The 27,354-nt window shown below is 47.7% G+C and overlaps 1 protein-coding gene across 3 annotated transcripts in view; it reads right to left on the reverse strand.

Moving 5' to 3' along the window:
* Window positions 1–27,354, reverse strand: part of RARG (retinoic acid receptor gamma) — a 127,385-nt gene that overhangs the window by 36,161 nt on the left and 63,870 nt on the right. For 2 of the 3 annotated variants that reach the window (XM_028709523.2, XM_028709516.2), the window contains exon 1: window positions 12,568–13,005. The exons of the other annotated variant lie outside the window; for it this stretch is intronic. In XM_028709523.2, coding sequence (XP_028565356.1) covers window positions 12,568–12,663 — 96 coding nt within the window. In that variant the 5' untranslated portion in view covers window positions 12,664–13,005. Of the gene's footprint in view, window positions 1–12,567; window positions 13,006–27,354 lie in introns of those variants that run through there. 3 annotated transcript variants of the gene reach the window in all.

Consider the following 27,354-nt stretch of genomic DNA (forward strand, 5'->3'; position numbering starts at 1 on the left):
AATCTCAGTTTTCTTGTATATCTGTGAAATTAATCTAAGCACAACCAAGTATTATTTTTGGAACCATATTTTATCAGGTAGTTTTTGAAGCAACCCCATTCCTTTTTGGGGAATGGGAAAGGAAAGGGGGGGAAGCCATTGTGCTCCTATCATGCTTGTGGGAACCATCTGGTTGTCCACTGTGGAAAGAGACCGCCGGGCCTTTGGTATGTGAATGCTACCATGTTCTTGACAGCAAGATCAAAAATTGAAGAGGAAGTTCTTCAAGCTCGTGTGCAGACAGCACAGTGGTACCTCGGGTTAAGTACTTAATTCGTTCCGGAGGTCCGTTCTTAACCTGAAACTGATCTTAACCTGAAGCACCACTTTAGCTAATGGGGCCTCCCGCTGCTGCTGCGCCGCCGGAGCACAATTTCTGTTCTCATCCTGAAGCAAAGTTCTTAACCTGAGGTACTATTGCTGGGTTAGCGGAGTCTGTAACCTGAAGCGTATGTAACCTGAAGTGTATGTAACCCGAGGCACCACTGTATGCTTTAGGGTCAAAGAGAGAAGAAAAGAGCAAAACAAAATAAAATAAAAATAAAGTAAGAACCATACTTTGAAAGGGTCCCCTATCACTTAACAAGAGAGGTGAGGAATGCTCAGCATTCTGACCCAGTAAAATATCAGCGCTAGGAAGAATGCTGGCCTTGGCTATAGTTTACAGCAGCCCATCCCACACTTGGGAATTAACCCAGCAAGATCCTGGTTGTATTCCTACAGCGGAAAATAGAACCCAGGAGTTTTAGGTCACATCCCCCCTTCCAGGTGCACAAAGATCTCCAGATCTCTTGTGCTAATCTCTGTCAGTGGCTGACTGCTCTTCCTCTGGCAGACCCTCTTAATTTTCATCCCAGCCTCCAGACCCCCAAGGCACTGCATCTTCCCAAAAGCCCCTTTCAGCTCATCCATGTCTTTCTAGGATCCTTCTTGCACAACTCTGCCAATCAAGGTTCCAGATTCTGTGCCTTCAGCCCTAGCTGGGGAGGGTGAGGAGAGAGAGGTGATGCCCTGTTTGTACTCTAAGCATCAGAAACCACTGGCAAACTTAACATAAGGCTCCTTCAAGGCTCTTGTCAGGCCAAGCTGTTATCAGGCCTGTCATTTCCTGGAGAGCATCACATTTTAGCCCCAACTTATTCTTCTCTAAATAGCTTCTGTACACACCCAAATAACTGCCTGGAGCCACACAAAGGGGGGAAGATGGGGGAAGAAGAAGAGGACTGCCTGTCTCCGTGTGTGTTTACAAACCACCCAATATCCACAGCAGGGCTCAGCTACCAACAGATGCCTAAATGGTGAAAGAAGGGAGATGTGTGCAGAGATACAGAACCTGACAAGCCAGATTTAAAGGGGGTAGGCGATATCTGAGCCTCTGCATCTGCAGGGGACAGAAGCAACAATGTGAAGGAAGAAGCTGTGACTGCCCCCATCAGGCTGCCCTCCCGTGCAACAAAATCACCCTCCTGCACTCTGTAATGTAACCATTGTGCCCTACTTCCTGGCATTCACATAGACACTTGTGTGCTTCACTTGCAAAGCACTCGTGGAGTTCTGCAAATCTGTTGTGGCCTTACAGTACAGTGGTACCTCAGGTTAAGTACCGTATTTTTTGCCCTATAAGACTCTTTTTCCTCCTAAAAAGTAAGGGGAAATGTGTGTGCGTCTTATGGAGCGAATGCAGGCTGCGCAGCTATCACAGAAGCCAGAACAGCAAGAGAGATTGCTGCTTTCACTGCGCAGAGATCCCTCTTGCTGTTCTGGCGTCTGAGATGCAGAATATTTTTTTTCTTGTTTTCCTCCTCCAAAAACTGGCCTGGTGCGTCTTATAGAGCGAAAAATGAGGTGCTTAATTCGTTCCGGAGGTCCGTACTTAACCTGAAACTGTTCTTAACCTGAAGCACCACTTTAGCTAATGGGGCCTCCTGCTGCTGCCTCGCCGCAGGAGCATGATTTCTGTTCTCATCCTGAAGCAAAGTTCTTAACCTGCAGCACTATTTCTGGGTTAGCGGAGTCTGTAACCTGAAGCGTATGTAACCTGAAGCATATGTGACCCGAGGTACCACTGTGTTTGGGTTTGTTTTCTAAAGGCACAATACACTCCCTTGTCTAACCCAGGTTGTTTCCTCCTAGCTCAGCAAGGTGTGCCAACTCCTCCCCATACTACAAGAGGCAGCAGGGCACAGTGAGACAGCCAACCAGACACAGCCTTTGAGTGCCCTCCGAAACCAGGCACAGGTCAGGAGCAATGGTAGGAAATGTTCGATGATTAACCTCACAAGAGTCCTGAAGGATCAGGCAAGAGGCCTGTCTTGTCCAGCATTCTGTTCCCACAGTGGCTAGTAAAGGTAAAGGTACCCCTGCCCATACGGGCCAGTCTTGACAGACTCTAGGGTGGTGCGCTCATCTCACTCTAGAGGCCGGGAGCCAGCGCTGTCCGCAGACACTTCCGGGTCACGTGGCCAGCGTGACGAAGATGCTCTGGCGAGCCAGCGCAGCACACGGAACGCCGTTTACCTTCCCGCTGGTAAGCGGTCCCTATTTATCTACTTGCACCCGGAGGTGCTTTCGAACTGCTAGGTTGGCAGGCGCTGGGACCGAAAGACGGGAGCGCACCCTGCCGCGGGGATTCGAACCGCCGACCATGCGATCGGCAAGTCCTAGGCGCTGAGGTTTTACCCACAGCGCCACCCGCGTCCCTCCCACAATGGCTAACCAGAGGCTTATTATGGGAAGGAAACAAGAAGGAAGCCCCAAGCAGAAGTCATTGCTCACTGTTGTTTGTCAGCTACTGATATTCAGAGGAAATTCCTAGTTACTGTGCCTAGCAGAATAGTGGTAGCCTTGTCCTCCGTGAAATGGGGGTGAATCTATTTATTTGTTAAAAATATTTAAATACCGCTATTCATTTCTTTAAAAAAAGCAGGTTGAAACAAATATACATATAGAGAATTTTTTTAAAAAAATTGAAAACTTAAAATTAGAGATCAACTAACCATTTCAGAGGGAGGGACGCGGGTGGCGCTGTGGGTTAACCACAGAGCCTAGGACTTGCCGATCAGAAGGTCGGCAGTTCGAATCCCTGCGACGGGGTGAGCTCCTGTTGCTCGGTCCCTGCTCCTGCCAACCTAGCAGTTTGAAAGCACGTCAAAGTGCAAGTAGATAAATAGGTACCACTCCGGCGGGATGGTAAACAGCGTTTGCGTGCGCTGCTCTGGTTCGCCAGAAGCGGCTTAGTCATGCTGGCCACATGACCCGGAAGCTGTACGCCAGCTCCCTCGGCCTATAGAGCAGGATGAGCTCCGCAACCCCAGAGTCGGCCATGACCGGACCTAATGGTCAGGGGTCCCTTTACCTTTAACCATTGCAGACAGGTATTTTCTTAACTGCCTGCATATGTTTGGTGGTTTTCAGTGGATGCTTGAAAATTGAAACAGGAGACGGCTTCTGAATCTCTATTGGCAGAGCATTCAGGGGACTACCATCCACCCCCAAAGGGGCATATCTCTCACTAGGGCTAGATTCCCCCTCTCAGCTCCAAGCTTCCCCCTCTCAATCTCCACTACTAGACTGACTCCACTACTGACTCGTGGACTCATAATCTGCGCTTCCTTCCCCTGCCTCTCTTTTCAGACGGAAAGGAAGATCTCTGCACAACAGAGGTTTCAATTATTCACTCAGAATACATGGTGCAAAAAAATGAATGACTGTATAAATAAAAAACTTAATTGTATCTGCCTCCCTCATCCAACTCGTGTACAGTGGTACTTCGGGTTACATACGCTTCAGGTTACATATGCTTCAGGTTACAGTCTCCGCTAACCCAGAAATAGTGCTTCAGGTTAAGAACTTTGCTTCAGGATGAGAACAGAAATCGTGCTCCGGCTGTGCAGCGGGAGCAGGAGGCCCCATTAGCTAAAGTGGTGCTTCAGGTTAGGAACAATTTCAGGTTAAGAACAGACCTCCAGAATGAATTAAGTACTTAACCCAAAGTACCACTGTATATAAAAGTGGGAATGAAAACTGTACAAAAGTGCAACCAGCTTATAAAATACAAAAACAAAAACAGATTGCTCAGATTCTATCAGACAAGGCCATTAGGATGTTCCTCATAGTATTACTGGGTAGGACAAAACAGCTTAAGCCACATCACAAAAGTGGCACCTGTATATTCACAAACGTATACTGCATAATAAAATGTAAATGCGTAATAAATGCTGGTACCGTATTTTTCGCTCTATAACACGCACCTGACCATAACACGCACGTAGTTTTTAGAGGAGGAAAGCAAGAAAAAAATATTCTAAACAAAACAGTGGATGTATGATTTTTGTGGTTCATGCTGTGGCCACAAACGTGATCTGACGGTGAGTTTGGGGTAGCCCAATGCAAAAATCCTGTGGATCCATGTGGATCCATGCTTTGTAACCACGTTTTTGCGCCATTGCAGCCCCATGAAACAGTGGGTGCGTGATTTTTTTGGTGCAGGCTGTAGCCATGGACATTTTATGTGATCTGATGGTGAACCTGGGGTGACCCAGTGCAAAAATCCTGAGGATCCATGTGGATCCGTGCTTTGTAACCACGTTTTAAGTAGGGAGGGAAGGAAAAGCATTCAAGGGACAAGGAGCATGCGTGGGGTGTGTAGAGAAGGATGTGGCTAATGATGCAGGCAAGCGGTTAAAGGGGAGAAGGAACACGCGTGGGGTGGGTGGAGAAGGATGTGGCTAATGATGCAGGAGAGGGATTTAAGGGGAGAAGGAACACGCGTGGGGTGTGTAGAGAAGGATGTGGCTAATGATGCAGGAGAGGGATTTAAGGGGAGAAGGAACACGCATGGGGTGTGTAGAGAAGGATGTGGCTAATGATGCAGGCGAGCGGTTAAAGGGGAGAAGGAACACGCGTGGGGTGGGTGGAGAAGGATGTGGCTAATGATGCAGGAGAGGGATTTAAGGGGAGAAGGAACACGCATGGGGTGTGTAGAGAAGGATGTGGCTAATGATGCAGGCGAGCGGTTAAAGGGGAGAAGGAACACGCGTGGGGTGGGTGGAGAAGGATGTGGCTAATGATGCAGGAGAGGGATTTAAGGGGAGAAGGAACACGCGTGGGGTGTGTGGAGAAGGATGTGGCTAATGATGCAGGAGAGGGATTTAAGGGGAGAAGGAACACGCGTGGGGTGGGTGGAGAAGGATGTGGCTAATGATGCAGGAGAGGGATTTAAGGGGAGAAGGAACACGCGTGGGGTGTGTAGAGAAGGATGTGGCTAATGATGCAGGCGAGCGGTTAAAGGGGAGAAGGAACACGCGTGGGGTGGGTGGAGAAGGATGTGGCTAATGATGCAGGAGAGGGATTTAAGGGGAGAAGGAACACGCGTGGGGTGTGTAGAGAAGGATGTGGCTAATGATGCAGGAGAGGGATTTAAGGGGAGAAGGAACACGCGTGGGGTGGGTGGAGAAGGATGTGGCTAATGATGCAGGAGAGGGATTTAAGGGGAGAAGGAACACGCGTGGGGTGTGTGGAAAAGGATGTGGCTAATGATGCAGGAGAGGGATTTAAGGGGAGAAGGAACACGCGTGGGGTGGGTGGAGAAGGATGTGGCTAATGATGCAGGAGAGGGATTTAAGGGGAGAAGGAGCTCGAGTGGGGTGTGTGGAAAAGGAGCTTTTCGGCGAACTGAGAGGGGAGGGGGGAGGGAAAGAGCACTGTTGCTTTAAAGGAGCCAACCAGACAGCAGCCACTTACAGCAGTGTAAGCAGCTCCTTTCCTCTCCCACTTTGCTCCTTCTCTCCCTCTTTGCTGCTTTACGCAGCTAATGGCGAATCCCCTGCAACCCAAGTCCTGCTCAGCGGATCAGCTGAGACGCTGGGAGAATCGTAATTTCCCTCTCTCCCTCATCCCGTGCCCTCCTGTCCCCAGCAGCCTTTTAAAAAACTTTTTTACTGGTTTTCACTGCGCTCGTGGCTCAGAGCCCTCCTGTGCCCTGCCGTCCCTCTGCAGCCTCATTGCTCCGTTTAGAGAGCGTTGCTAGCTGAGGCTGCAGCAGCTGTTGCTGGCTACGCGGCGCTTTTCCGGCTCCCTATGGCTCCCGTCTGTCCCTCCTCGCGTGTAAGCGGCTGCTGCCCGCTTTGCTGCCATGGCTCTCCTTCCCTCCCTCCCTCCTCGGCTCCTCCCCCTCCTCCTGGCTGTAAAGCAAGCAAAGCTAGAGCAGTGCAAAGCCCTGCAAGCGGCTCCCACTTTGATTGACTGACGGCAGCCATGGATGCAGTCGAGTGCATTCGCTCCTTAACACGCACAGGCATTTTCCCTTACTTTCTAGGAGCAAAAAAGTGCGTGTTTTGGAGCGAAAATTACGGTACTTTCTTGTGGCGGCTGGAAGAATGAGAGGAATGGTCTGAACAAGTGAGGACTGGGGAGCTGAGCAGAGCTCAAGTTCAGGTTCTGCAAAGGAGTTTAGTTCCCCCAACCCTGTTAAGAGGCATTTGCCTTGAAACAAGCTGGAACTCCTCCGAGCTTCGTGAAGAAACCACCGTCACATAAAATACTCGCTTTTCAGCTGGATTCCTTTCGACGCTTTGGAACTGCACATGTTAGATCTTTTAAGCTAACTATGAAAGCTAGAATTTAAAAACGAAAGGAAAAAAGCTTTGTTCTTCTGGGACAGAAGAGAAGAGGAGAGAGAGAGAGAGAGAGAGAGAGAGAGAGAGAGAGGAAGGAAGGAAGGAAGGAAGGAAGGAAGGAAGGAAGGAAGGAGAATCTTCAGGAGCAGAGACAGAGCAAAGAATTAACCCAGGGGCTCTGTGGATAGCACAATGTGGCGAATCCCCATCACATCATCACTCGACCCAATATTTCCTTGTACCCGTAAGGGAACCTGTGTCCCTCCAGATGTGGTTCAGCTTCTAAGTCCAATCATTACTGACTGTGTTGTCTGTTGTGCATGAGTGATGGGACTCCAATCACATCTGGAGGGTCACACCTTCCACACACTCTCTCTCTTTTAGGTTCTCCATGTGTCGCTAGAAGATTCCTTTTTTTAAAAAAGCCAAAAAGAAGCGACCGGAGTTTCAGCCTTTAAAGCTATGGAATTTTACTTACATATTGAAATCGGATTTCTTTAAAAAGAAAAAATATATATTTTTGATTACTGTGTGATATATATTGTTATGATGACACAGGCTAAATATTATTAAACATGAAATTGCGGGGGGAGGGATCTCAAAATTTATTATTCTGGAAATTATTATTCCATGCACAGCAGCCAAAGAATTAGAAATATAGCTGGTGTAGTTATGTTAACACCACTGATAGCTGCTCCTACACAGAGGCCTAGCAACAAAGGTTATAGTGAGAAGGACAGACAGCAATATGGGGCACAGCAAAGCATGCATGCCCACATCTGCTCAACCTGGTGCCCTCCAGATGTTTGGGATGACAATTCAAATCAGACCACAACCAGCATAGCACCAGGATGAAGAAGGGCTGTGCCAGAGAATATGAGTTAAGAAACAATAGCAGCCTCGTCCAAAACTCTCCTCCCGCAGGGCACTCGTCCATAGGGTAGGGCAGCTTTCACACAGGCATGCCTATCCTGGGTGGGATTCAGAAAAGGAGAGGTGCTTTTTGTGCATACAGACACAGGCACTAACAAAACCACACACACATTTACGCTAATGGACTGCCTGGATGGATGTCCTTTCCTAAAGCAACTTTCACGGCATGCAGGTGAACAAGACCTTGTTCTATCCAAGCCAAAGTAAGCACGGTTTATTCCAAAGCAGGGGCCCTCCTTACGGTTCATGTTCTTTTAAAACAGAGCATGCCAAGTTTGCAATCCTGAGTGTTGCTCTGAGCAGTTCTGGGTCCTTTTATCTGTTGATGAATCTCTTATAAATCAATTCACCGGCAGCCGCTAAGCAGCCAGCGAGGAAGCGAGCGAAGGGACGGGACAGAATCTGGAGCAGCCTCTTACAGATGCCATCAGCAGCTGCAGAGCACTTTTAGCTCCACAAGTCTGGGAGACATTCACCACCACCACCATCCCCCACCACTCCTCTTTTGTTTCATCAGCCAGGAAGGCCACCAACCCTCAGACCAACTCCTGCACAAAGCCAGTGGTCCATCTACACTGGCCAACTCAGGGTCCCTGCTGTTCCCTCCCTTCCTCGCCCCCCTCCCTGCTTAATCCGGCTCGAGGAGTAGGGGTTGTTGGAGGGCTTTAAAAGCCTAAATTGCTGAAATTGAGGAAATTCCTGCCCTCGCCTTGCCGGAGCTTCAAACAAGCCATTTATAACCAGCCGTAAACTGTTTGCAGCTGGGACACTATACAAGCCATTTGTCTCAGCAGCAGCATTCCTGGTGGCAGAGAGCTTGTCCCATACCTCTTACACACCATAATATACGCACATCCCACAGAGTGCTCACATATCCTACACTGATCATAGAGCCACATGCCTCTCCCGCCAACATGATGGTCACCGCACTTGTGTACTTGTACACACACAGGCCATACCAATGCACTTTCAAGGCATCACATGCTTATGTAAACAAACATTGTGCTCATCACACACTTGCAATTTTGTCTATAACACTCAAATACGCTGCGCATGCACATATCCTGCCACATTTCCACACGCACCTCACACTTAACCTAAATAACTCTAAGCTTCTTGTGAGCGTTTGCATCCAGGACTACTAAGGTCTTGGCTTGCTTCTTTCGTTTTGCAATGAAAGCAGAGATTCTCAAGCTGCTGAATTCCTCGCCCACTAGAAATGTCTGTGCTTGCGCCCAGAATTGTGGAGAATATTCAAGGTCCTGTGTCTACTTTTCTAGCAATGTTTACGGTCTCTAAAATGAATATGGTGTCTAGCAGTGTACTAGTCTGATTCAATAGCCTGTGGGCTCATGATCCAGACCTCTCACACAAGATCAGTTTGGTGGATGAGCCTTCTTATTATCCATCTCCACCACTACTTGCCAGAAAGAAAAGGAAAAAAACCAGGGCAGGACTCCGGGTAGATGTGACAAGGCCAGGTTCTAACCTCTGCTCAGCCACAAAGTTCGCTGAGTGGTTTTGAGCCTGCCATGCTCTTCTTTCAGACTAACCTACAACTCAAGTGCTATTGCGGAGAGAAACAACACTTGCTATGAAACTCTAGTAAAGTTATATATGTATGAAAAATAACACAATTTTCTGCTGTTGTGAGGGCCTTTATCCCTAATGCCAGACTAGAGTTTCATTCACCAGTATTACATAAAAGTTATGTCATCTAGAGATTCAGATTTCATAGGGAGTTATAAGCTGGCTAAGGCTGGATGGCATGTCATTGGTGGCACTGAGACTGTGTATTCACTCAGGAGAGGCCACTCCATAGATACAGAAGCTCACATGTCCTCCTATGTCATATTTCCATAACAGTTGCGCAACCAAGGCCTAGTTTTCAAAGCAACCATTGTGGGTAGCCACGTATCACTGTAGGTGCTGAGACATGAGGAAGACTTGCAAGAAAGTTCAACGAAGTTACTGGTCCACGATTTTATTTTTACCAATTTGTCTGACACACAGACCTTTTGTTAGGTATCTGTGGCACATCAAGGCGAACCGCCCTGAGATCTTATGATGAAGGGTGGTATAGAAATCTAGTAAATAAAATAAAAAATCAATGCAGAACAGGATTGGAAAACCTGTGGCTGGACTACAATTTTTGATCATTGGCCATGCTGGCTGGAGTTGACAGGTGCTGAATTACAGTAACATCTGGATGGTCACATGTACTGTATGTATCAAGCCTGGGGAACCTGTGGTCCACAGATGTTCCTGAACTACAACTCTTACGAGTCCCAGTCAGCATAGCCAATGGGTCAAGGGATGATGGGAGTCATGTTCCAGCAACACCTGAAGGACCATAAGTTCCCCACTCCTGGTATGCATGTAGAGTCCAACTGTGGCTTCCAACACTAACGGAATCAGTTGCCCCTTTCTTCTGGATAGACACTTTTTTTGTGCCAGGTGGTGGAGGATCACTGATGCCGAGGCAGATAAACCATAAAGCAGAGATGTGTCACCACAAAAATCAAGCAAAGTTAAAAATTTGATGCAGAGGGGATGCCTCAACCCTCTCTCAGTTTTGCAGCTACTTCCGCAATAAGGAGGAAAGTGCTGATTGACACGAGCATACACCAATAAATGGTCTCTTTCCCCTGCATCTCCTGTACCCAAATAATAAAAGATGGCGTGGTGCCACAAAGTCTTTCCCTTTTTTCTGGGCTTCTGCTGGATATTAGGATGACTCTTAGGGTGCTCCTGTGATGAGGGCTTGTTATGTCCCCCTCTGTACGATAACGCTTTATCTGATCTCTTAATTGTGTTGAGATGTTTTCGTTGTACGCTCCTCTGTATTGTGCCCTATCCTGGGATCAGGGGATGATGGGCAGCTGAAAAGCACTACTAACAAATAAGCCAACAAAACAAACAAACTGGCCCATCCTTGCCTTTCCTGCATTAGCACCAGGTATCCTCCTCACTCTTTCCTTTGTCAGCTCCTGACCCTTCCTGCCCTCCAAAAAGTACACTTCTTAGCCCTTCAGAAAGAAAGAAAGAGGGAGGGAGAGGAGACCAGATCAGTTCCAGAGCCCCAAAAAGTTCCTGGCACTCGATGGGTACTAAGCACTTATTTAAGCAGCAGTAGTCACTGGAACTGCATGCCATCTGCTAAGTGGGAAATGAAGCCCTGTGGGCTGTTATAACCTGTAAAGAGTTATATCTGTAAAGAGAGTGGTGCCAATATATTTGTCAAGCCTATCTTGAAACTATAGCCTATAGTCCAGAATCCCAAATTCTAGATGGCATGGGTTACTTGAGGGTGATGAAAAGGCACTCTGGCCTTGCCCAGGGAAACTTCTCCCCTTATCATTTAAGATGTTTCTGAGTTGAAGCTTGATCTTAAAATCAGGTCCCTGACTGAGCCCTGACTCGAATTCAGCTTCAGAATACTCCCTCTGTAATAAAATCCCTCTGTTTCCTTGGAATGGCCATTGCTGAGTTTTCATTAAACAGCACAGTAACAAGAATTTCTTAGTTCCTCTGTGTTCTACAGAACTCACACAAAGAAGGGTGCTGCTTCTGGTTGTGCCTCTGCAACCTTCTGCAAGCGCTCGGGGTGGGAGAAGGAATCCTCCCACAGTTCAATTATAGACCGAGGCAGGAAGCGACGCGTTTTGATTTCCAGGCGCCGGCGAAAGAGTTAAAGTGCCACATTTCTTGAGAGCGCTTTGGCAGCCAGGCTGGGGTGGGGCCGCTCCAAACGAAACCGCTTTGAAAGCGAGCTCCCCTCGGGTAAGGAGGGGGGCGGGCGGGAGAAAGGGGAGCGGAGCTTAACCCTGCATCCTCCCCAGGTGCCCCCAAAGGTGATGGGGAGATGCCTTTGCACCACACCGTGTGTGCGTGTGTGTAAAAAAAAATCAAAGGATTGTTCTTCTGCAAGTTGTAAACACTGGTGGTGGGTGCCAAAAAGCGGGGAAGGAAGGGAGGGAGGGAAGCGATTTGGCAGCTGCTCAAAGAGAAAAGGGAACGCAGGACCCGCTGGGGACACCCTTGGGTGTTTGACAGATCTCGCAAACACAACACCCCCAAGCCTCCGCTTCTACTTCCAGATTTCCAGATTCCAGTAGTGTCTACAGTCTAGTGTGTGTACCAAAATAAGGACTCAACATTGCCTAACTAAAGGATTCTCAGTTCTCGATCTATTTGCACGGCGTGGTAGACTACAGCCAAATCCCCCCCCCCCCTTTACTTTAAATCGAGGAAAGATAACAGAAGTAAAAAATTAAACCCCTACTGCCAGGCTTTGTGAAGGATGAACGCCCTCCCCCCCAGGCATCGTCTCCCAAAAGAAAGTCTTCCTTCCTTTCTGCCGTTCCTGATTTACTCCACATCCCCTCCACCCACACCCAGGTCGCCAAGAAACTTCAAAGTTTCCCCCTCATCTGGTGTTCATAACCCGCGTTTCCACATCAAGACAAAAGAGCCACGAGCGAGAGGGATCCCCCGTTTCCATGTAACCGAGACACAGTAGATCGCTGCCCAGATTACAGAAGGAGGGGGTTGCAAACGTCCCAGAGCTTAAGTCACGCAGCTCCCCTTTTTTTTGCAGAGGAAGGGGGGGGGGGGAGACCCATAAAATTTCGGATCCCGACCCACGCCTCTTTCGCGGCGCAAGAGTGCCGAAGCAGGAAAAGAAAAAGTTGGAAAATTGGAACGCGAAGCAACCAATCAGGTCGGACGGCACGCCGAACAGCGCCCTCTAGGAAGATGCCCACCCGGATCCACTCGCGCCCAACGCCCACGCGCGGTTATTAAAAAGAAACAAAACAAAAAAAGCCCTGCCCCCAACCCATGTCAACACTCGCTGGACGCGGAACCCAATTCATTCTTTCGCATGCGCGTGGCACCCCAGGGACGCACCCTCCCAAAGGAGCCACCCTTGACCAAAACAAAACCCCGAACACCAGCACGAGCTCGGATCACCTACATTGCAAGCTGGCCGGCTGGGGCCACCCGAAGGGATCCAAGCCCACGAAACACGGGCTTGACTTCCGCAGCATGCACGGGCTCCGGTTGGTAACATCGTAGAGTTGCCGCGGGGTGACGGCGAACGCCTCCATGCAGTCGTACATCTCCGGAAACAATCCGTTTGGCGTGGAAGCGGGCGGCGGATCAGAGAAGGAATGGTGGTGGGGATGAGGATGATGATAATAATGGTGCGTTTGTGATGATGATGATCCTGGAAGAGTTGGAGATGTTCCGCGCCTCCCACAGCAGACGCGCAGGGGGCTTGGCTTGGCTGCGCCCCCACATGCAAAGCTTCTCGGCTGCACGCGCGCAGGGCGCACGCCGCGAGCGAAGCTGGTCGCCGGGGAGCGCAGGCGCTGCGATCGGTTTCCCTGCCTTGCTTAAAAGGCTATTACCTTGGGGGCGAAAGCGGCTAAGGACTTCCAAGCTCGTGGGTGTGGCTTGGAGCCGAAAAGGGGTGGGCCGTGTGGGAGGGACACACACACATACACACAAAATCTGACTACAGTATACGCGGCAGCCACACGGACGCAACAACGCTCCGAGGAAGACCTAGGATACGCGCGCAAACACGGATTCGGCAGGCGCGCAAGAAGGGTCACAGTCCATGCAGGACTATCCATTTGCACTGTATTCTTCGTTCTTTTCCAAGCCACACTCGCGATGACAGGAAGAAGGGGGGGGGGGGAGGAACAACTGCCTAAAGCTCTCAAAAGTTTCGCAAAAGGGCAAGCTGATTATTCATATTTACTGGGAAGTCTGTTCTCCTGAGAAATGCGCAGCTTCTGCCTAAAGCGTGTGCTTCACACAATCACTGCTCTTGCAAAACTACACATCCATATCCACCATCCCTGATATTACTGGTTGAATTCCTCATTTATATAAGCCAACGCTGAAAAGAGGGGTCGTGGGTGTGGACCTCCATTATCGTTTTTGCCACTTTTAAAGACTATGGCAAGGTCCTCAAGAGGTGTATTACGAAAACGGCTAATGCAACTGAAGTGAGCTGGTGTCAACACAGGATGTGTTCTCACAAGGTCTGGGCATACCCAGGAGTGCTTGGGGGGCATCTCCCCCCCCCCCAACATCAAGTAAATAAATAAAAATACTTAACTAACTGACCAGTTGCAGATAACTCGGTTCTGGCCCCCCGTTACATAAAGCATGCCCCCCTAAAATAAATCCTGACTACGCCCATGCAAGGCCTTTTAATATTAATTAGTTATTACACAGATTCCCCCATCACATCAATTCCTCCATAGTCAAGTTAAAGAATGGAAAGTGTTTATTTTATTTATTAAATGTGTCAGTCGCTTTGCCCAGGGCAACCCAAAGTGACTTGCAACCAAACAGACAATAAACCCCACATAGATCTATTAAAACCAAGAGGAAAAACATTGAAAACATCCCTTTCCCACTTCTAAATGGCCACAGATAGTCGAAAGGCCTGGTTTTGCCTGGTGCCTCAAGATATACAATGATGGCACCAGGCGAGCCTCCCAAGAAGAGCGTTCCACCAACAGGGAGCCACCACCAAAAAGGCCCGTTCTCATGTAGCTACCCTCTGGACTTCTAGTGGAGGGGGCACCCAAAGAAGGGTCTCACATGATGAGCACAGGTGTTCTGTTCGGGTTTGGAATTACCGTATTTTTTGCTCTATAAGACTCACTTTTTCCCTCCTAAAAAGTAAGGGGAAATGTGTGTGCGTCTTATGGAGCGAATGCAGGCTGCGCAGCTATCCCAGAAGCCAGAACAGCAAGAGGGATTGTTGCTTTCGCTGCGCAGCGATCCCTCTTTTTGTTCTGGCTTCTGAGATTCAGAATATTTTTTCTTTCTTGTTTTCCTCCTCCAAAAACTAGGTGCGTCTTGTGGTCTGGTGCGTCTTATAGAGCAAAAAATACGGTACATCACCAAGCAATGATTGATAATTCGTACTAATGAATTCAAAGACAAGAGGTGAGATATCGAGAATCCACCCTAGCATGCATTTTGTGTGTGTACAATTCAGGATAGTTAAAGAGCTGCTGGTTCATATCTCAGGTAAGTAAGCTAAGGTTTGCACAGTGTTTCCGCATGGGCATGAAGCCCCTTCACACAAGCCGCAATTAAATCAGAAAGGCTCTAATTAACCATAGCTTTCCATTTCCTCTGAACTAGGAAAATATGGTTAGTAGCTGCAAACAAGCTATGTTATAAACCAATGAAGCTGGTTGCCCATTTTGGAACCAGTCATGATGTTAAACTAACTTTAAACTGTGTTTTAATTTCCCGGCTTATCCTGAAGCTAGTAATCATAGTTTTCCGGTTCAGACAACAGGGGAAACTGCAAATAATTAGAGACTTCTTGGTTTAACTGTGGCCCGCATGTGCAGGCAAAAGGCTCACGCATACTATAGCCTAAGAAGGCAGGATCACCCAAACATGGCCACAAAGTGATAGGAGGATGCATGATGTAAACACCCATTTATTTTTAGCAATGATTTTAAATCTGTATCAGTGAGTACAAAATCAGTACATGGTGGTTAATCTGAATTTAATTAAGGAAACTAGAAAGTTCATAGAGTAAATATCTGGGACCTGTGCATATATATTCATGCTGCAGAACAAAGTCAAACCTTGGTTGTCAAACGCAATCCGTTCTGGAAGCCCGTTCAGCTTCCGAAAACGTTCAACAACCGAGGTGCGGATTCTGATTGGTTGCAAGAGCTTCTTGCACTCAAGCGGAAGCTGTGTTAGACGTTTGGCTTCCGAAAAACATTCAAAAACAGGAGCACTTTCTTCTGGGTTTTCAGTGTTCGGGAGCCGAAATTTTTGTCAACAGAGCAATTCAAGAAGCGAGGTTTGACTGTACAAACTTTCTCTTTCAGTGCTCAGTTCTATGGTTTCTCACTTTTTCTCTTTCTCCCACACACTTTCAGACCTTGATTTCAGCAACTTTGTAGTGGTGCAGTAAATCTGGGTAGAGCTGTGAGCTGGGCACGTGGTGAGCAAAGCAATTGCACAACTGCTTTAAACACAACCTAAAAACCCAGCCCAGATCTGCTCAGTCCAGGAGGGTGGCCTGCTACTAGTTTGGTTATGTCAAGGATGCCGGAGTTGGATGTGCAGAAATCAGCAGGTAAAACCTGCTCACAGCATGGAACTAAACATTATCACCTGTTAATTCCTGTAGATCAAACCACTGCTGTTCAAAAGCTGGCAACCTAACTGGCTACCTGGGAGGTTGCTCTTACTTGTCACAGGTGGCAAATCTGGCTTCAAACAAAATATCCTGCTGTCTTTCTAAAGTTAGAGGAGTATTCTTGAGCCAAATTTTATTGCAGGGATGAGGAAAAACCAGCCCACAGTGCCTCTGGATCCAGGCTACAGCCTCTCCTCCTCAACTCTGCCCCCTCCACAGCAATAAAGTCTTTGGGGGGGGGAGTTCCCATTGGTGCCAATGGAAACTCCCCCCTGCCAGAAAAAAGCCAAATTGCCATGTGTGGAGAAGGAGAGAATGGGGGGGTGTGTCACAGATAGGGTGGCAAGGGTTAACATTCTACTCCCCACACAATGTGACCCCCTCCAAATCGTACATGGTAATTAGGCTTAGAGAAAAAGCTTCCATTGACATGGCAGTTCTTGACCATAGAAGCCTTTCTCCAGGCTAAATGAAACAAATCAACTGAATAATAGTTTTATACTAGGACCAGAGGCATACCTAGGGACCCTTGCACCTTTGGCAAGGAGCTGTATTGGCACCCACCACCATGTCCAAGAGCTTAAAAATAAAATAAAATCTGGAACTCTGGAGCTTTCCCCCACAAAAACCTGTTTTTTAAAGCTAAAGTGCAACAAATGGCAATCCGGGTTTTCTGCGGATTGCAGTTTGCTCCGATTCACCTTTAAAGAGTGTGTGGACATGGACCTTTAAAGCACAGACCATGCCTAGAAAATGTAGACAAGCCCTTTGTTTGAATAGCTGTCAGTCTTGCTGAAATGTTTATTTCCGTGCTGTGTTCACAGCATGGAAATAAACATTATCACCTGTTAATTCCTGAAGGCAAGTTGCAAAAGCTCGCACAGGAAGCAGTGATGGCCACCAACTTAAAAAGGTAAAGGGACACCTGACCATTAGGTCTAGTCGTGACCGACTCTGGGGTTGCGGTGCTCATCTCGCTTTATTGGCCGAGTGAACCGGCGTACAGCTTCCGGGTCACGTGGCCAGCATGACTAAGCCGCTTCTGGCGAACCAGAGCAGCACCTGGAAACGCCATTTACCTTCCCGCCGGAGCGGTATCTATTTATCTACTTGCACTTTGACGTGCTTTTGAACTGCTAGGTGGGCAGGAGCAGGGACCGAGCAACGGGAGCTCACCCCGTCACGGGGATTCGAACCGCCGACCTTCTGATCGGCAAGTCCTAGGCTCTGTGGTTTAACCCACAGCGTCACCCGTGTCCCTGCCACCAACTTAGATGGCTTTAAAAGAGGATTAGACAAATTCATGTATGAGAGGAATACCAGTTGCTGGAAACCACAGGAGGGGAGAGGGCTGTTGTGCTCAAATCCCGCTTGCGGGTTTTCCACAGGCAAATGTTCAGCCACTGTGGGAACTGGATGCTGGACAAGATGAGCCACTGACCAATTAGCATTGACCAAAAAGCAGGAGTAAAAACAAAAATTCAGTTATATATATTCTGAGAGTCTTCTACTCTCTGTCTCACATGGAAGTTGATAGGTTTATCATATAAACAAGCACAAGAAACCAACACCTTTTCAAAGCGTGCCTCTCTCACAAGTGTTGGCTTAAATTCTCTCTCTCTCACACACACCCAAGCTGCATACCTTCATCTTAATGCCTCCTCAACCCCCAAACCACAACTGCGGCCATCAGAGGATGCATCCCTGACCATCTGCTTTGCAAGCAAATTGCTCTCCCAGCCAAAATCCAGGTTCTGCCAAATCAGTGACAGGGATGAGTAATGCAGAACATTATTCTGAGAAACCACGGTAATCCCACGTCCCTGATGGACAGACTGGCTACCAGTGGGACCGGGTCAGAGTCGACAGGCCTAAGCCACCTATCACATTTTGTTGGGTGGGGGAACTGATCCTGTTCCCAGTGCCCTCAAAGCAGAGTAAGAACAGTGCAAGAAAAGGGTCCCGCAAAGCCCCACCTGTTGACTCTGCTCCACAAAAGCGTGTGCCATAATAGGACATGTTCATCTTTAAGATGCTACATGCAATCCAACCATGAAGCCTTTTAATAGAATTATTAACCATACGAGTTGGAAGTGACCATGAGGGTCATCTAAGTCCAACCCCCTGCAGTGCCATAATCTTTTGCCTGATATGGGGCTCGAACCCACAACCTTGAGATTAAGAGTCTCGTGCTCTACCGACTGAGCTATGATTTTGCACAAGTAGCGAGCCATACCACATGTGTTTGGCAAGGCAGCTCATCTCCGACAATGGGTCTAGACTAAGTGTGGGGGACCTCAACCCTGGGGACCAAAGACAGCCCCTCAGCCCTCTCTATCTGACACCCCCTGGAACTTTCCCCAGGCCCCCTCATTGGCCATACCCTTCACTGGCTTTGCTTTTCACTCTCTTTGGGGTGTTTTTGCTCTGATGAAGCTACTTCCTTGCCTGGAAGGAGAATAAGGTAAAGGTAAAGGGACCCCTGACCATTAGGTCCAGTCATGACCGACTCTGGGGTTGCGGTGCTCATCTCGCTTTATTGGCCGAGGGAGCCGGCGTACAGCTTCCGGGTCATGTGGCCAGCATGACTAAGCCGCTTCTGGCGAACCAGAGCAGCACACGGAAACACCGTTTACCTTCCCACCGGAGCGGTACCTATTTATCTACTTGCACTTTGACGTGCTTTTGAACTGCTAGGTTGGCAGGAGCAGGGACCGATCAACGGGAGCTCACCCCATCGCGGGGATTCGAACCGTCCTTCTGATCGGCAAGTTCTAGGCTCTGTGGTTTAACCCACAGCGCCACCCACGTCCTGTGGATGGAGGATAGAGAGGGGCATTGAGAGTGTGCAGAAACTAGCTCAATGTACAAATGAAAAATTTACATTTGTGGGTTTGCCCACCCCTGGCATGTGGAAGGCTGCCCACAAGAGAATGCTTCCCTCAGGCCAGAACAAGTCCCCTCTCCCCAATCTATTTTTTCTTTATATCAAGGAACAGGAACGTAGGTGTCTTCTGTCTTAGTCAGTCATTAGGACTTATGTGGAACTCCCTCCCCCCCCCCCCCGAGCAGAATCCGCTTTTTATCCAGCAGCTGCGTTCATGGCAGTGCCAGAGACCATGGCTCATAACATGCTCTGATAACAGCCAGCCTGCACAGCCAGAATGTCAGTGGCTTCCCTTTGGAAATCCATCTCACCTCCTTCCAGAGAGGAACAGCTAGCAAAAGTATGGGACACTGCACTGTCAAAACACCTGACTCACAAACGGAGAGTCCTTACGGGCTCATCGAAAACAGAGCACTTTTGTTCAATACGGTGTTAAGATTTTCTCCTATGTTAGCTTGACTGCACAGCCCACTAAATCCCCTGCTCTACAGATAAATACCAGTATGTGAAGAAGCTTTATTGAAAACCAGATTGACTCAACTTTTCAGACCCCCCAAGTGTCCCTATTTTCCAGGGAAAGTCCCAGATTTACAGAAGCTGTTCCGGTTTCTGATTTGATCCTGGAATGTCCTGCTTTTTCTTAAAGGTAAAGGTAAAGGACCCCCGACAGTTAAGTCCAGTCGCGAACGACTCTGGGGTTGCGGCGCTCATCTTGCTTAGGACGTCCCTATTTTCATTAGAATAATGTTGGAGGGTATGGAGTTTTGCGACTCCCAAGTTAAGGAGATAACTAACTACATAACCTTTGCAAAACATCTGAAGGCAGCCCTGTATAGGGAAGTTTTAAAAACAAGTTTTTTAAAGTTTAGGTTTTTGGTATGTTGGAAGCCACCTAGAGTGGCTGGGGCACCCCAGTCAGATGGGCATTGTAGAAATAATAAAGTTGTTGTTGTTGTTGTTGTTGTGGTGGTGGTGGTGGTGGTGGTGGTGGTGGTGGTGGTGGTGTCCCTATTTTCATCTGAGAAATGTTGGAGGTTATGCCTTTTTCTTCTTAATACAATAGTTGCGGCATTGCACTTGCAGTAGTCTCCCGGTTTCCACCTCCTCTCATTTTATTTTTGTTTGTTACACACTCATTTCTCACTGCATTTTGTACCTGCTTGTGCCAATAACATTCTGTATGAAAAATGGCAATATCATCATCATCATCATCATTATTATTATTGCCGGCCAGCCTTTCAATAGAACAAAAACAGGTGAAGTTATGCCAACTTCTTCTTCACTCTAACTATGGCTGAGATGCTCCAAAAATGACATGGTGGTAAATAATATTAATATTAATAATAATGACATGGTGCCTGGCTTCTCCCCAATGGATGGGATGTCCTTTTCTCTCCCTCTCTCTTTCGCACACACACACACACCGCACAAAATATGCTTTTAAAAAACCCCTCCTCTCTGCCCGGTCCCCAGCTTCCACTAAGCGAGCCAACACAAACACACTTGCTAGCTGAGTTGGACATGGCCTACTTTTTGCCCCCCCCCTTTTTTTTCTAGCCCTGGCTCAGCTATCTCCATCTCCCCCCCCCCCCCCGGCCACTGGCCCTCCGCCCCACCAGCAGCTGAGCCAAACTTAATTCCTGCCCCCCTCACCTGCTGGGGGCAAAGCCACATTAGCTTTCCTTGCTGATTAAACCAGGCTTCCCCCTCGCAAGCTAGGCCCGGCTCCCTCTCCACTGGTTGGGCTAGGCTCCTTGCCAGTAGCTGGCCAGGCCAGGCCAGGCTGTTCCACCCCGCTCTTCTCCATTCCCCCACCCCCTGAAGCCTCTCCCTTTCCTTCCAGCGCGAAGGCCGAGCGAGCGTCAAGCGAGCCAGCGGCATGAACTCTGCAAGAACCCCCTTTGGGTGCAGTAACCTCCGCATGACCCAGCTCCATGGCAGTCCTTCCCTCCGCTGCCTGCAGCACAGCAGCCAAACCAGGCCCTTGCTCCCTCTCCTTCCTTCTGCTCAGTTTTTCCACAGCCTCCCGGTGCCCCACAGTTTCCAGAAAAGAAAAGAAAAAAGCCTTGCAAACAGCAACCACCCTAGCCCCACAGACCCCCATCTCCCCATGGCTAGGGGGGCAACTGGTCGCTTCTGAACCAGTATTTTGGATGCTGCTTTTTAACCCTAACTGAAAAACTGGATGTTTTGTTTTGTTTTGTTTTAAAACTTTGCCGAATCAGCAAACAGCTTCTGATCTGCATGTGCTTAAATGTATTAAGTGGCCAGAGAATTCTTCCACAAGCAGATTTTATCCCCCCCCCCCGTCCCCATCCCGCCACCACTGCCACCCACCCCCTTGATGATCTGTGCCAGTTTGTGGGGGTGGCAACAGACAGAAGATTTCCAGAGTTTGGAGGGTTGGGAGGAGGAATCAATGCAGCCCCACAATAACCTCAAAGCAAAAGTTCTGGCAGAATGGAAAGGCAGATTTAACTCGCAAACCACACGGTGCCACAAGCCAGTGAAAGAATCCCTTGGATTTGCCCAAGGATGGGCACCCATAAAACAGTGGTCTAGCCCCTTACCCTGCCAGGCGCAGATCGAGTGGAGGCTTGGGGGGCAGGGAGAGAGAAAGAAAGTCTTACTCCTTGTTTCTTACCCCATAGGATTTCTGTAACTAACTTCTAGGCTTGTGATAAATCCATCACCCTAAACCACAGTCTCCTCTCTTTTCAAGCAGCCCTACAGTTCAATTCCCCCTCCCTCTCCCTCCCCTCCCCAAGGCTGCAAGTCAGCAGTCACAAATGTTCCTTTTTTATCCTGGATTAAATAATCCAATCCTTTTCTGATCCTGTGCTTCCGGTGCCTATACTAGATTTAAAAACAAAAACCTACCATGCACAGCCACCCTTATGGAGGTAGCTTATGGTTAAAGGGTTCAAACTGGTACTAACTAATCACTTTCTGAACGCAAACACAGATAGCTTCTGCCTTATATAGGTGGGGGCTGCTTCTTGTCCCTCCCTTGCTGCTCTTCCCGAAAACTCCCCAAGCCTGTACAGATACATGACTCTACCCTGCAGCTGCTCCCCCCTTTCCCCCCCTGCCTTGTGGCTTTCCTTTGCCTGACTGGGACTCTGGCCACAAGGGATTCTTTCCTGCATCCCTCTAGCTTGCACTGGCGGGATCTGAAAGGTCCCAATTAGCCTGACCCGCCTGCCTGCTAATTCAAACCAGAAGCATCTCTGCACGGGCTCTGGCTCTGGGGCTGTGCTGCGCAGGAGCAGCATGTGCGCAGACATTCCCTCACTTGCTCCCCGCCATTGTCCCCACACAGCCAGGCAGCCCTGCTGCTAACATGAAGGGGGCAGAGAAGAGTGTGTCGGAGGGGGGAGCATTTTTCTCTTGTTCCCAACGTACACGGGCCTCATCAGCGTCCTTGCTCGTTTTTTCAGAGACATGTCTCTGTTCTTTTAAAATTTGCCTGCAAGTCCGAGCCCATCCAGAAGACCAAATCTTCCCTGGCATTGCTTGGTCTTCAGAATAAGCCTCTTGCCATGTTCAATCTCTTGCATGGGTGTAGCCAGAATTTATGTTGGGTCGAGGGAGGGACACCCACCTGTCACTATCCTCTGTCTAGCAGATTCGGAACAAAATGTCTCAACAACAGTTGTTTAAAATTACTTTCTTTTGACCCCAAGTGCTCAGAAAAATAACTGTCAAAATCTTTCTACAATTTCTACTTTTAGTTAAGTGTTTTGTATTTATTTGATTTCGGGGGCCCTGCCCCCCCTGGCTACACCCATGGCCTCTTGCCCAGCACTGCTCCAACTCTGCATCACAGAACAGAAAAAGAAGCAACATCTTTTCCGTGAAAGTGGAGGTGTGTGCAAACTTTCCAACTGCACAAGAACCACCCGTCAGCCAGAACAGAAAAGTCAATTATTATCAGCTATAGATAAAGTGGTGGATGGGAAGGAGAGGTTGATTGTAAATACGAGCAGTGACTTCATCTCAAAAATTTCAGCGCTTCAACACATACGGATGCGTGAACCACCAAGGAGCTTAACGACAATCTTGTCCCAATGATCCAGGAACCTGAGATTACACCCCTAGCTTCCAGGAAAATACCTGTGTTATGTCTGCAGCAGTAAAAAGTGTGGGGGCATCTGATAAATTAGTTTGGTTATTGCAGCAATAGCCTGTTTCATTACAAGTGAATACGCAAGAGCTGTCTTAAACAGAGTCAAGTCAGTGGTCCATTGGGTCCAGAGTTGTCCACTCAGGTAGTGGCTTTCCCTGTCCTTGGGCAGAGAGGTCCTTCCTGGCCTCCAAGTGGCCCTGTTAACTGAGATCCTTTAACTCAGAGGTAGCTAACCTGTCACTCCAAGTGTTGCTGGACTCCAGCTGCCATCAGCCTCAGCCAGCATTGCCAATGATCAGGGATGATGGGAGTTGTGGTGCAGCAATATCCGGAGGGCCACAGGCTCCTCTTCTTTGCTTTTACTGGAGATGACTCAGTTCAAACCTGGCACTGTATGTAAACTGGAGTTACTGTCTTTCTATAGCTGCCCTTCATTAGTTCTTTGTCCAGTTATCCAGTTGCTGGTTTCCTTCTGTTTATTTATTCAGTTTGAGCCTGATCACAGCAGGCTTCAACCCACCCCTGCAGGCCCCCAGTGCCAAGGCAGGACAGATTAGTATCGAATTTGTACCTAACTACTGACGTTTGACAGCCAGGAGAATCCATCTGGCTGGCACAGTACTGCCCTCCTTCTTTCTTTCCCTCCCTCCCTCCTTCCGTCCTTCTTTCCTTCCTTGAGAATTAGACCTTCAAATTTCTTTGGTGTGAACTTTTGACAGTCTCAAAAAGCTAAGTGTGTGTGTTTGTGTGTGTGTGTGTGGGAGAGAATGGAAGTATAATTTCAGGGTTCCAGAGAAACGACAATTTCTTTTGAAGTTGGTATTTCAAAATTTATTTGCTGAGTCATCCCATCTGACCCACGAAAGCAGCTGAGTCCCCACAAACTGTTTGCTCATTTACAGTCCCCCACACTGCAGAGTTCAGCACACCTAATCCCATTGAAATCAGCAGCCTTGAAATGCAAATAGTTTTTCTTAGGCTTTAGGCTTAGGCTGTTAATGTAAAATCATTGAGCCTATTCGCCTCTCTCCCTTGCCTAGGAACAAATTATGCTTGGGGTTGGTGTGAGAGGTTGGTGTGGAGAGGGAGAGAAGACTAGAAGAAGATCTTCTGATCTTTCAGAACTTCTAGTCCCACCCTAGATCCAGCACATCTCTCTAACAAAAAAGATTGCGCGAACCCCGTTAAGTGACGCCAGGAAGTTCCAGTTGTGGGAACTGATCCTGGGCACAAAAAGTCTTCAGTTCCCACCAGAGGAGAGGCTGGCGACTGTTTCCTGTTGCAGCAATGTTGACAGCTTCCTCCGCTGGCTGGGGCTGTGGGGCTGTGGGTCTGGGCATGGCAAAGTCACTGGCATCGACACCTGGTGGCAGTCGACACACTTGCTGGCTTTAAGGAACTATTCTCTGGTTTTCCTCTCTGTGCCTGGTGGAGGAAAGCGCGCAGGCAAAACCAGGACTGGGGTGGCCCAATTATTTACACTGGACAGCAGCGTTCAGAAAACTTAAGCTGGTGCCCAAAAGCTCCCCACAAAAACACGCAATGCTTGCATCACTGGACTGTTTCCAGTCAACTACCCACACCTTACCTTTTCCAACCCAGCCTAGCGTACCACTCAGGGCTTGTTTACATCTTGTTGTTTGTGTTCACATCTAATTTGCATAGTCCACATGGCATTACCCTCAAACACTAGGACCTTGGGGTCTCTTCCAACTCTACAGTTCTTTGATTCTATGAACACCAACCTTGATGTTTTCCCCCCTGCAAATTTGGGTTTATGCAACACAGGGACAACCTGATTAGGAGAAATGGGCTGCAGACCACTCCACTCAGGATCACAGAGTCTTTCAGAGTGGGTGGGTCAACCTACTTTCTGCTACTCCCCTTGCCATGCTCACTACTTCCTTAAATTAATACTTTCATTTCTCATAACAACACCCAAACGCATCCACATTTCTTTTGGTCTCTCAGATTTGCACAAAACCAGAATACTAAAAAAAGTGTGTGTGCAAGAATTTACAGCTGTCTGTGTGAATGGCTTTAAAGGAGGATTAGATCACTATGATCACTATGTTCTGCCTCCTCTGTCAGAGACAATACTGAATACTGCTTACTGGGAATCACAAGTGATGAGAGTGCTGTTCTGCTTACAAGCTTCTTGTTGGCAGCTGTAAGAACAGGATGCTTGGCTACATGGGCTTTTGATGTGATCCAGCCACATGCTATTAAGTGTACAGAGCAGGTGCAGAGGCCCCGATCCAAACTGGGACCCTGATGGAGGGTAAGAAGGCTGTTAACCCTCCCACACACGGTTACGGTCCCTGTCCTGTGCCTGTTGTTTGCTTTTGGAAGAACGCTCCCATTGGTGCCAATTAATTTTAATTGGGAAAATGGTGTGGATGTGTTTATGAAGTCTTAAACCTACTCTTCCAGAACCACGGTCTCAGTTCAAATTGCCATTCACACAGCTGATATAAGCATTTTTTTTAAGCAGCAGAAGACCCCATACATATGTCTCCCATGTCGTGCCACACTATGTTTGTCTCTATTAATCTGCTTCCCAAACTTTTTCACCATCACATACAACCACATGCAGACTCATTTCTGCATTCATGATCAGGGGGATACAGCAGCTCCTCTATGAGGAAAGGTCGCAGCATTTGGGGCTTTTCGGTTTATAGAATCATAGAATTGGGAGGGACCCCAGGGTCATCTAGTCCAACCCCCTGCAATGCAGGAAACTTCTGCCCAACGTGGGGTTCGAACCCACAACCCTGAGATTCAGAGTCTCAGGCTCTATCAGATGTTCTCATGAACCGAAGCATGCCACTGCTGTGACCTGGAAGCAGCTGGTGCAGCAACTTTGCTGAAGCAAAAGATGAATAAGAGGTGACATGGCAGAAGTAATAGAGAGTAGAAGTCATGGCATGCAGAAAGTGGTTAGAGAATTTTTTTTCTCCCGCGTAATGCTAGAACTCGTGGACATCCAATGAAGGATGCAGGATGAGGGTGCAGGAAAGACAAAAAGAAAGTACTTGTTCACACAGCACATTGCTAAACTGTAGAACTCGTTCCCACAGGAGGCAATGATGAGGACAGACTTGGATGGCTTTGAAAGATTAGGCAAATTCATGGAGGCAAACACTATCAGTGGCTGTTAACCATGGTGGGTATGCTCTGCTTACATGGTTCTTCCGAAACCATAGATGAAGTAAGCCTCGCTGACATCAACAGGAGTTGATTAAAGTGATCAAAAGCTATTGGTCTTAACACTAAAGACCCAACTTCCCGTCTATTCCATATTTCAAATTCATATTACTTATTGCCAATACACATTTTCATAATTAAACTTATTCTCAATAAATCTAATTTCTTCTATCTACCTAGCAACTATTACTGAAGTTCCTCGAGTGCTGCAACAGAATTTAAACTACTATATTTATTTTTCAGATATTCTTTAAAAACCTCCCATTTAAAAACAAATTCCTGTTTTGATTTATTCTTTATCTTTTCTGATAAACCATCTAATTCGGCATATTCTGTCAGCTTTTGGATCCAATCTTGTATAGAGGGGATTTCATTACTCTCCCATTTTGCTGCGATCAAAACTCTTGCTGCCGCCGTCGCATATAAAAAGATACCCTTCCTCTTTTGTGGAATATCCAAATCTGTTATTCCCAGGAGGTAGGCCTCTGGTTTTTTATTGAAAGAGATCTTTAGCATTTTTTGCAGTTCTGCATGTATACTCTCCCAGAATACCTGTATTTTCCTACATATCCACCACATATGGTAGAATGACCAATATGGAAGACCAATAGATGTTTTATTGTTTGCCAAGAAAATTATGTGTCTATGGTTATTTTTGTAATTTGTGTGTAATTTTGTATTTGTGTTTTTTTTGTGTGTTTTTGTTGTTGTATAAATAAAGATTAAAAAAAAAGTGATCGAAAGCTTGCAGTACTAACAACACAAAGGAATTTGTACACTGGCATCCCCTGCTGAAGGTCAGTCTCATCCTTTGAATTATTTTCTTCCAGATAAGGCCACTCCTGTTTTACAAGCAGGTATAGCTCCTGGCATCTTATCTACCTGTCCTCCGGGTTGGTTTCCACCCAAGAGAGCCTGGTTGCCTCAAGCTAGGTTTATGTACCTGGTTCACATACAGGAATTAATTTTGGAAAGTGAGACATCTATTGAGACTCAGTGTCACTTGATAGACTTGGAAGCACGGTCTCATCTAGTCAGGAGGAGAAGCAGGAGGAGGAGGAGGAGGAGGAGGAGGAGAACAGGTCATTTTGCTTACGCACTCTTCCCAGTTATTATTTCTTGACCTGTTGCCACAACAGAACAAGATGCAGTCTTCAACATTGTCAAATCATATACAGAAACTGGAATGAACCAAGAGAGTCCTTTGGTCAAACCATTACCTTGCTAGCCTCCAACTGACCCACCTGTTCAATTCAGGAAGGAGTGAATGCTCACTACCCAGGCCCACAAATCACTTTTGAAAGCTGTCATTGGGTCTTAAACCCACATCATGAACTAGCTG

Source organism: Podarcis muralis, chromosome 2, assembly GCF_964188315.1.
Source record: "Podarcis muralis chromosome 2, rPodMur119.hap1.1, whole genome shotgun sequence".
Lineage (NCBI taxonomy): Eukaryota > Metazoa > Chordata > Lepidosauria > Squamata > Lacertidae > Podarcis > Podarcis muralis.